Raw genomic sequence first — 10,225 nt, 5'->3', positions numbered from 1 at the left:
GCGGGAGGCGGGGCCACAGCGCACGCGCCGCTCCCCCGCCCCCCCCCGCAGGACCCGCCCTCGGTTCCGCCGCTCCCACGCGCCGCCGCCGCCCGCGGCCCCCTCAGCCCCGCCGGGGCCTCTCGCCGCAGCCCCGGCACCCGCCGCCGCCGCCTCCGCGCCCCGGACCCGCCCAGCGCGGCTTTGCCCCCCGCAACCAGCCCCGGGGACGCGGCATCGCCCCGCGCGGGGCGGCGGGGCCGGGGCGGGGGGGGGGGGGGTCTCGTCCGCCGGAACGGGAGAATCGGGGATTTGGGCCTTTCCCCGCATGAATTTTTTTTTTTTTTTCCCATTTTTTTTTTTCCTTTCCGGCTGCACGAGCCCAGCTGCAGCCCCGGCCCTCGCAGTCGCGCCGCCATTTCCACAAACGTCGTATCTGTATTTTACACATACGTTATATCTGTATTTTACACATATATTATATCTGTAATTTGTGTTTTCTGTTCCCTCTTATACAGAGAATCTGCCTAAACACTTACGTCTGTTCAGGCCGCCGGCTCACCCGTCTGTTTTGACACTAAAACCTTTTTATAAATGCATTTTTTAAGTACTTTTATATTCTGGGATCTTTTGTATAACGCAGAAGCGCAGAATCAGAGAGTCCTCAGAGACGGAGGTTTTTATTTTGAACTTATTTTACATACATCAATGAATATTATTTCTCAATGTATACATTCCTTACATATAAATGAGAGATTTTTGTCTATTCCGACACCTCACGCCCGCAGTTACAGGTTTTCACATTTTTTTAACGCATCCCGAGAATTTTCAGACGTTTTGGGGCTGGGACCCACCTCTTTCGGGGACCCCCCACCTAAACCCCCCCCCCCATCCCCCATCCCCCGCTCACCTGCTCCTCCGCCGCATCGTCGCTGCCGCCCCCGGTGATGTCGCAGTGCCCCAAATGACGTCATCAGCTGCCCGGACACACCCCTCCTTTTATTCCCCCCCCAAAAAAAGGACCACGAGGCACCGGGAGAACATAAAACGCCCGATTCCGGCTCAGCGCCTTAAAATCCCAGCCCGGGGGGGGGGGCAGGGGAGGGGGGGGGAGGCAGAGGGTCCCTCGGGGGGGTTTCAGCCGCGAGCCGACGTGGCGGCTGCGCTTCGAACAACGTGGGTCAGCGGGTAAATCATACAACGTTAATTTTTAATTTTTTTTTTTTTTTTTTTGGAAGTTTAATTTTGCATAGAGAAACCGGCGAGACGAGAGATTCCCCCCAAACGCTTTGGCTTTCGAGGGTCGGGGGGGAATCGAATCCCGCGGCGCCGCAATGCACCCCGGCCACCGAGAAGGAGCGGCGGCTTTCGGCTGCGTAACGGGCTCCGGAACGGGCCGTGTATCGTTTGTACCGTTTCGTTAAAAATTATTTCGTACAAACCCCCGTCGGAGGAGAAGCCGACAAAGCCGCCGTGTTGACTCCCGCGTCCGCAGCGCGAGGACCTTCGGGGGGACGCAGACGCCCATCGCAGACAGACGTCCACGGGACACCCCGGGTCCTTTCCGCCTGCCCCGCGCCGTCACCGCGCAGCAAAAACCGCGGGCGATCGCAGAGAAACGCTGCTGAGAGAGGAGGGGGGAAACAAAACACCTTTAGCACGAAGCCGGGCAGCGACCCAAGGCCTCCTCCTTCCCCGAGGGTCGGCGACGGCAGCAGCCGAGGGGAGGGAAAAGCCTTTGGCGCCGTCTCCGGCACGGCTGTGGGTACGGGCCACCAGAGCCCGGTGTTTTTCCGACTCGCCGGCAGCTTTGGTTCCCCCGGAGCCGCCTTCCCAGGCGCGGGCGGGTGACAGGCACGGGCGCCTGCGGGCGTCTTCTCCAGCCCGCGCAGAGCCAAGGTTTTCCTCCCCCTGCGCGTCCCGAGATGAATATTTTCCTTAAAGTCTACGGCAACCCCCCCCCTTCCAACCGCCCTCGCGACAAAGCCGGTCAGCCGTCTCGTCGACAAAGCAGCCGGTTTTTCCAGACGTTCTCCGGCGACCTCTTTCAACTGCCCTCGCGCCACTGAACCCCCGCGGGCTCCCTCCCGGCTTTTTGGCTGCCCTTGGCTTTACCAGGCGCGTTGTTCCCTCTCCCGGCGGCAAAAGGGACGTGCTCAGGCCAGAGCGGGTGCCGGCGCGCGCCCGGCTGCTTTGACAAGGAGCCCCCCCTGCCACGGCCGCGCTTCCTTCGGAAACTCCGCTCGTAGCCGAGGTTTTCGTTACGGGTTCCGGCGTTCGCCTTCCCAGAATTACCGGCGCTTTCCGGCAGGTCGCTGAACCCGCTCTCCTGAAACCATCCGGCGAAGTTACAGCCCTGGAAGAGGAGGGAAAAAGACAAGGGGAGCTCCGGCGGCACGAGAGCTCTGCAGGCCGCCGCCGGCGCTCGACGTCGCGCTCCGGTTTTGAAAGCGCAAACACACACCCAAAAAAAAAACCCCCGTTCCCCCCAAAACAAACAAACAAACCCCCCAGGACCTTGTATCTCCCCCCGCCTCAGCAGATGGGCTTGTCAGAGCGCGGCGCGCAGACCACCCGCGCCCCCAGGACGTCTGCGCGCGAGGAACGTGTGTCCAGAAACGGTCCAGTTCTCTAAGAGTTGTGTCATTTTGGGGGGTTTCATTGTCATAACTCAATTTTATTGACGGGGACATTTGAGAGGAAACTCATTAACTTTTAAGCGCAGCCTCCCTCGGGGAAAAAATGTGTTGGAGACCGAAAAGAAACTACGATTCGGAGCTCCCGCCCGCGAGGAAGCTGTGGGGACACTGACAACAGCGAAGAACCGACGGCAGCAACACCCCGTGAGATTTGGCTTTAATTCTGGTCACGTCCTTAAGAGACCCCCCAGGTCGACACCTCAGTCCCACGAAGGACGAGTTTTCCGGAGGGACAAACTTTTCGTACTTACAAGTCCTAGACTGAAGGCTCCAGAGAACAGACCGTGCACCGAGCCACAGAAAAACGTGCTGCCGCCGCTCTAATGAAGAGGAAAACGGAGTAAAAAATCAAGCGACACGGCAGTTTCCACCACGTTTCACTCGCTACGTTTCCACCCGCATCTAGCACCCGAAAATTAACCGTACCGACACCGCAAACTAATAAAAACTTAGTTGTGCCCCCGAAGAGAGAAAGGCTGTTCCCACTTTGCCCGTGAAACGGGTACGAACAAACAGAAGAGAAACACCCGACCCTAAAGATGGCGACGGGCAGCTCCCCGTTGACCCGAGGTGAAAGTTTGCTCTTTTACCCCGAAGGAAAACGCTCCGAACTACCAAGGCGCCGACGCGGGCAGGAGACACACGCTCTGTTCGCTGCGGCTCCTCAGCAGCTCTCCCGCGCTGGCAGCAAAGGTGCCTTTTCTGCAGGTTTGTCCTGGACCGTCTGTAGCGTCCCCGAGCTCCCCAGAGGGTCTCCCCGCTCCCCCAGCCCCACAGATGCCGTTACCTGAGCCGCGAGCGGAATCAGCCGTGCGGGATCCTCTTCCCGGGACACAGAAGGTGACCCTGGGAAAAGAGGAGGTGAGAAATGAGCCTGTTTCTCACACCCAGCCAACGGGGACGAGCCGGGGGACCCCCACCCCGCCTCTGCCCTCGGGAGCCGGGACGGATCCCACGCGGAGAGAAGGCGCCCGCTGCGGATTTTATCCTGGCCCCCGTTCCCGAGCCCAACGCCACGCACACGCCCTCCGCTTCTCAGCCCCGAAACCAGCCACAGGAGCCTGTTTGCCAGCCCCGGGAGCAGAGACCCGCTCCCCGTGTCGGGCCCCAAAGCGGCTCCCCCTCTCTGCCCCCTCTGCGGCCCCCCTGGGGCGCAGCCACCCCACGGCCCCGCACCCCCAGGCCCCTCCGCGGGCGGTTCTGGGGAGCGCTGGGGAACCGCGGAGGGGCCCGGCCCCGCGTCTCTGCGGGGCGGCACCAGCTCGGCCCGGCCGCCCCTCGATTAGCGCCGCTCCGGGTCTCCCCGCTCCGGCACCGCCAGCAGCGCACCCCAACCCCTCCAGGGCGAAGGGACCCCGCGGGGAGCCGGGCCCGGCCAGCGCCCTCCGACACCACAACGCCCCACTGAGACCCCGGCCCCCTCAGAGACCCCTCGGGCCCCCCGTGGCCAACTCGGGTCCCCCCCGTCTCACCTCGGGACCCCGCCGGCCCCCGCTCACCTTGATGCGGCCCAGATGCTTCACGACGTGCTCGCGGCGGCCCCCGCAGGCCCGGCCCGGCCGAGGACCCGCCCGTCGGGCCCCGCTTTCCCCCCGGGCCGCCCCGCGCCCGCTTCCCCCCGGCCGCCATCTTCCCCGAACCCCTCCGCTTCCGCAGCGCCGCGGCCGGCCGCCGACGGCCCGCCCACGCCGCGCGCCCATTGGCCATCGCCCACGCCGCTCACGGGCCGCTCAGTTCCATTGGCCTTTCGCCGCCGTCAATCCCCACCTCGCCCCACCCCGACCAATGGGAGCGCGGCGCCCGCGCCGTGATTGGTCCATTGTCTCGCGCGTGCGCCCCAGGGCGTTTGCGGTGGCGAGGGACGCTCCGGCGGGGGCCGGCGCCGTTGCCATGGTGACCGGGGGCCCTGCGGCCGGGCCGGGGCGCGGGCGGGATTCACCAAAACCCGGGTTTTTCCTCTGAAAAACTGCAGAGATTCGGGTGCGAAAGCCCGAAATAAGGCGGGGGCACGGCCCGCCCCCCCCCGCAGCGCTCCCGGGGCTCCCGACCCTCGAGCGCCCCAAAACTAAATACACACACACACCCCCCCCCCCCAGTACACGACCCCTGTGACCCCCAAACCCCCCCCCAGCATTAATTTATCGACCGATTGATAGTGCTCAATAATGCGTCACACCACCTCCCCCCCCCCCCATGTGACCCCCCCCAACATCTGGGTCCTCCCCCTCCCCCCCCCCGCCAAGAGCCGGAGCCGCCCCGTTTAATTCCAACTCGTTTATTAACGACCCCCCCACACTTGACCTCTGTTGACCTTTGACCTTGAACTCGGGGGGGGGGTCCGGGGGGGGTACCCATAAGGCTTTGCAAGCACCAGCGTGTTTCCCAGCGTCCTTTGCAACACCCCCACCCCCCCCCCGAGCATCCGATGGGATTTTCCCACAATGCCCCGGGAGGTGGGCGGGGGGGGGGGGAAAGGACCCAGAATCCCTTGGGGGGGGGCTGGGGGGTACCCAGAAGGCACTGCGGGGGGGTGGGGGTGGTACCCAGAAGCCTTTGCAGCTGGAGACCCCCCCCCCAAAAATAACATGGGGGAGGGGGGTGTTGTGGGGGTTCAGCTCAGAGTATTGCACTGGGGGGGGGGACCTGAGCCTGGGGGGGGGCTGGAGTGTGGGGGGGGGGGGGGAACTGCCCCCCCCCCCGCGGGTATTTGGTGTAGGGGGGGGGGAATACCCCAGAGGGGGCTGGAGTGTTGGGGGGGGGGGGGGGCAGATACCCCCCGCGGGGGGAGGGGCTGGAGAGGAGGTATCTGCCCCCCACCCCCGGTATTTGGTGTGGTTTGGTGGGGGGGGGGGGGCATTTGCCCCCCTCCCCCCGTTTCCCCTCCCCCTCGGTATTTTGGGGGAGGGGCAGAGCCCCCCCGAGGCGTCCGGCGCCGTTGGCGGTGGGGGGGGGCTCAGCCCCTCTTCCGGGGGGGTCACAGGGGCTGGGCCCATTTGCTGGGGACGCGGCCGTACTGCGGGGGGGGGGGGGGGGGGGGGGGGAGGGAGTAGGGGGTTATTGGGGGGGGGGGGTGACCCCCCCCGGACCCCCTGCCCCCCAGTGCGTCCGTCCCCCCCCCCCCCCCAAGCGCCCCCCCCCCCGTGTCCCACCTGGATGTCGCTGAGGGCGCGCAGGAAGCGCTGCGCCAGCTCGGGGCCGTGCTCCATGGTGGGGACCGGGTGCCACTGGGCGGGGGCAAAAAGGGGAGGTCACCGGGGGGGGGCACGACGTGGACCCCCCCCCTAAATCCCCCCCCCACCCCCCTCCCCCGAGGTGTCCCCCAGCCCCCCCCATAGCAGCGCCCTGTTACCCTCCCCCCCACCGAGGATGCCCCCCCCCCCTCGGGACACCCCACACAGGTTTTGGGGGGGGTCCCTGTCGTCTGTCCTGCCCCCCCCAGACAGCCCCCAGCCCCCCCCACAGACCCCCTATACAGCCCTCACCCCCCCCATACCCTCCCCGCCCCCCAGCTCCCCCCATAGCCCCCCCTACCTGCACCCCATGGCGCCCCCCAGACCCCCGTAGCCGCCCCATACCCGCTGCCCATGGCCCCCCCGGCCCCCCCCAGCCGCATGGCCCCCCCCCCAGCCCCCCGTACCTGCTCCCTGTAGAGCAGCCCCCCCACGGGACACACCACGCAGGCCGTCCCCGACCCGAACATCTCCCGCAGCCGCCCCTGGGCCAGGGCCCCCAGCACCGACTCCATGGGGAGGGGCCCCTCCCCGCACCCCGAACTCTCCCTGGGGGGGGAAAAGGGGGCGGGTGTCGGGGGGGGGGGCTTGGCCCTGAACCCCCCCCTACTGCCCCTGGGATTGGGGCAAGGGGGACATGGGGGCACCCTGTCCCCCGCCACGTGCCCCATCTCCCCCGGCGCCCCCCCCCCGCCTCCCCTCCCCTTGTCCCCCCCCCACGTCCCCCCCCCCCATCCTCTCCTCCCCACTCCCAATGCCCCCCACATCCCCCCCGTGTCCTCCCTCCTGTCCCCCCCGTATCCTCCCCCCCTCCGTACCCCCTCTGCCCCCCACGACGCTCCCTCCCCCTCCCCCCGCCACGACCCTGCTGCAATCCCCCCCCCCCCGCGTCCCCCCTCCCTCCTGTCCCCCCCCCCCATCCCTGTGCCCCCCCCTCCCCGTACCCACTCCCGCGCCAGCTCCAGCAGACTCTGCCGGGTCACCCCGGGCAGGATCAGCCCGTCCAGGGGGGGGGTCACCAGCTCCAGCTCTGCACGGGTTTGGGGGGGGGGGGGGACACGACACACAGGCTCACATAAGCGTGGGGGGGCGGAGGGTCGCGTCACCCCCCCCATGTGTCCCCCCCCCACCCCCGCGTACCCCCGTCCTGGTTGTGCCAGAAGATGAAGAGGTTCATGGTCCCGACCTCGGTGAGCAGCTGCTGGGGGCCGTGGAGCCAAAGGACCTGCTGACACCCCCGCGCCTGGGCCGCCCGCTGCAGGGCGATGGTGGGGCCGTAATTCCTGGGGGGGGGACACAGAGGGGGCAGCGGAGGGGGGGGGGGGGTCCCGGCTGCCAAAGGCAGCCGGGACCCCCCCCCCACCCTCCGCTGCCCTTCAGATGCCTGGGGTTCCCTCAAACGCATCCCCCCCCCCAAACACTCGTGACACCCCCCACAAAAAAATTGGAACCCCCCCCACCCCGAAACACCCCTCCCAAATGCCTCGTGTCCCCCCCCCCCCGCCCCGCAATGTCTAGCGCCCTCCCTAAAGCCTGGCGTCCCCCCAAACACCCACGATCCCCCCTCAATGTCCAACGCCTCCCCCGCACGCCTATGCCACCCCCCCCCCACCAAAATCTATACCCCCCCCCCCCAAACACCTGAGGCATTCCCACGTGCCCTATCACCCCCCCCCAGTCTCCGAACCCCACCGTTATCCCCCCTGGGTCCTCCCCAGACCCCCCCCCCGCCCTGCCATTCCCCTCCTTCCAGACTTCCTGCCCCCCCCCGCCGGCCCCACTCCCCCCGAACTCACCCCCCAGCTTGCAGTTCCCGGCCCCCCCGGGCCAGGCACGGACGTGGGAGGGGTCGGCCAGGAGCCCCACGGGGCTGAAGTGCCCCCCGGGAAATAGGGACCCACCGGGCAGAGGATGACAAAGAGCAGCGCCCGCCCGGGGGGGGCCACCCCCAGCGAGGGCTGGCCGGGGGGATCAGCACCCCATAGAGACCCCCCGGAACCCCACAGACACCCCCCCCGGACCCCAGAACCCTCCCGCGACCCCCCCCCAGCCCACCCCAGGCCCCCCCATAATGCCCCCAGGACCCTCCTAAGCCCCCCATAACCCCCCTGGGCCCCCACCCCAGGACCCCCCTAACCCACTCCAGACCCCCATAACTCCCCCCAGGACCCCCGAACCCTCCTGGGACCCCCCCCAACCGACTCCAGACCCCCATAACCCCCCAGGGACCCCCCCAGGATCCTCCTGACCCCCCCATATCCTCCCATAACCCTCCCCAGGACCCCGATAACCCCCCAATAACCCCCCCGCGACCCCCGCAACCCACTCCAGACCCCCATAACTCCTCCCCAGGACCCCCATAGCCCCCCAGGGACGCCCCACCCAGACCCTCCTGACCCCCCCAGCTCCCCCCCCGGCCCCCACCTCGGTGCCGATGAAGGTGGGGCGGATGTAGAGGCTGGTGCCGGGGCCGGGGGGGGACCCACTCCTGCTCCAGCCGCACCAGCGCCCGGATGCACTCCAGCAGCTCCCCCTCGTCGAAGGCCTGCGGGACCCCCCCGCCCCCCCCCGGCACCCGGTGTCACCCCCAGGGACCCCCCCCCAGGGACACCCCCCCCCAGGGACACACTCCCCCACAGGGACCTCCACGTTGTCCTCCCCACAGGGACCCCCCCCAAGACCTGGTGTCACCCCCAGGGAACCCCCCCACAAGGACCCCCTGTCACCCCCAGGGACACCCCCCCCCACATGGACCCACCCCCCCCCCGAGACCCAACGTCACCCACAGGGACCCCTACGTCATCCCCCTACGGGGACCCCGCATCACCCCCAGGGCCCCCCCCCGCCCCGAGACCCAGTGTCACCGCCAGGGACCTCTCCATGGGGACCCCCCCAACATGGACCCCCACATTGTCCCCCCACAGGGACCCCCCCTGCCACAGGGACCCCGGCGTCACCCACAGGGACCCCCCCACAGCTACCCCCCCACCCCACCCCGAGACCTGGCTGTCACCCAAAGGGACCCCCCCAGGGACCCCAGTGTCACCCCCCCACCAGGGGACCCCCCCCATGACCCCTGCGTTATGCCCCCCCCCCCCAGGGGAACCCGGTGTCTAGGAGGGTCCTGTCCCCCCCCCCTCCAAAAAAGGGACCCCCTGGGTGTGCCCCCCCCCTCCCCCGTGGCCCCCGGCCCCCCCCCTCACGGGCAGACAGGCCCTGGCAGCCGAGCGCTGCATCCGCTCCATGTTCAATTCGGGGCGAAAAAGGCGGATTTTGTCGTCCTCACCCCCGAAAGGCCTTCATGCCCTCGAAGAGCTGCGGGGTCAGAGGTCGCGGGGGGGTCAGAGGTCACAGGGGGGTCAGAGGTCAGGGAAGGGACGTGGGGGGTCAGAGGTCACGGGGGGTCAAAAATTGGGGGGCAGAGGTCAGGGAAGGGATGGGGGGGTCAGAGGTCATGGGGGGTCAGAGGTGATGGGGGGCAGAGGTCAGGGAAGGGACATGGGGGGTCAGAGGTCATGGGGGGGTCACAAATTGGGGGGGCAGAGGTCAGGGAAGGGACGTGGGGGGTCAGAGGGCAGAGGAGACGGGGTCACAGGAGGGTCGGAGGTCAGGGAGGGGACAGGGGTCAGAGGTCACAGGTCACGGGGGGTCAGGGAGGGGTGTTAGAGGTCACGGGGGGGTCAGAGGGCGGGCAGTCAGGGGCTGGGGGGGGTCAGAGGCCAGAGGGGTCCGCGGGGGCCGGGGGTGGCTGACCTGGACGCCGTAGTGCAGGGCGGAGGTGGCGGGGTGCAGGCGCAGCTCGCGGAAGGGGTGGATGCGGGGGGGGCCCCCAGCCCCCGTCCCGGCTCCACTCCACGCTCAGCATGTGGTCGGTGAACTCCCGCCCGAACACCAGATCCCCCGGCCCCGGCTTCGCCCGCGGGGCCCCGCTGCGCTCCAGGGACAGATCCGCGGCCTGGGGGGGGGGGCACGGGGGGGTCGGGGGGGGGCCGCGTGACCCCGGCTGGGGGGGGCTCAGGGGGAGCCCAGGGCTTGGGGGGGCTGAGGGGGGTTCAGAGAGACCCCAGGAGCTGGGGGGGGGGGGCAAAGAGGGACGCGGGGGGGCGCGGGGGGCCCTCAGGGGGACCCCAGTGGGGAAGGGGGAGGCTCAGGGGCACCCAGGCACCCGGGGTGTCCCCCCCCCACTCCCCAGGGCCCCCCCTTACCCTGAAGACATGGTTGTAGCCTCGCCGGGGGCCCAGCAGTGTCACCAGAAGCTGGGGGGGGGAAACGAGGTGGGGTCAGGGGGGATCCAGGCACCTGGCCCGCCCCCCCCCC

At 68.4% G+C, this 10,225-nt stretch overlaps 2 protein-coding genes across 2 annotated transcripts; both read right to left on the bottom strand.

Annotated features, from left to right (window-relative positions):
• Positions 1 to 1,090: 1,090 nt before the first annotated feature.
• LOC128903235 (uncharacterized) lies at positions 1,091 to 4,385 on the bottom strand. Its single transcript, XM_054187246.1, has 5 exons — positions 4,178 to 4,385; positions 3,466 to 3,524; positions 2,930 to 2,998; positions 2,095 to 2,335; positions 1,091 to 1,600 (listed from the first exon to the last, which is right to left on the bottom strand). Exons 1-5 carry the CDS (start codon positions 4,383 to 4,385, stop codon positions 1,407 to 1,409), a joined length of 771 nt encoding a protein of 256 aa, XP_054043221.1. The 3' UTR covers positions 1,091 to 1,406.
• Positions 4,386 to 5,527: 1,142 nt separating this feature from the next.
• On the bottom strand, positions 5,528 to 9,858 carry LOC128903231 (branched-chain-amino-acid aminotransferase, mitochondrial-like). The gene is given in 12 exon segments (XM_054187244.1): positions 5,528 to 5,691; positions 5,828 to 5,902; positions 6,853 to 6,938; positions 7,049 to 7,191; positions 7,701 to 7,785; positions 7,788 to 7,866; positions 8,333 to 8,386; positions 8,388 to 8,453; positions 9,112 to 9,195; positions 9,197 to 9,223; positions 9,662 to 9,736; positions 9,738 to 9,858. Coding segments are annotated over 12 exon segments (849 nt in total). The 5' UTR covers positions 9,774 to 9,858; the 3' UTR covers positions 5,528 to 5,652.
• Between the last annotated feature and the right edge of the window lie 367 nt (positions 9,859 to 10,225).

This window comes from Rissa tridactyla, unplaced genomic scaffold, assembly GCF_028500815.1.
Source record: "Rissa tridactyla isolate bRisTri1 unplaced genomic scaffold, bRisTri1.patW.cur.20221130 scaffold_200, whole genome shotgun sequence".
In the NCBI taxonomy this organism is placed as follows: domain Eukaryota; kingdom Metazoa; phylum Chordata; class Aves; order Charadriiformes; family Laridae; genus Rissa; species Rissa tridactyla.
Note: the sequence above shows the minus strand (reverse complement) of the source record. Positions and strands in the feature narration are given on the sequence as shown.

Bases quoted from the DNA above. Each gene is read 5' to 3' on its own strand.
- LOC128903235 (XM_054187246.1), bottom strand. From the start codon at position 4,385: ATGGCCAATGGGCGCGCGGCGTGGGCGGGCCGTCGGCGGCCGGCCGCG. The intron at 2,999-3,465 runs GTAACGGCATCT...CCTCTTCATTAG, and splicing joins TGATTCCGCTCGCGGCTCAG to AGCGGCGGCAGCACGTTTTT. The intron at 1,601-2,094 runs GTAAAGCCAAGG...CTCTCTCAGCAG, and splicing joins GAGAGGGAACAACGCGCCTG to CGTTTCTCTGCGATCGCCCG.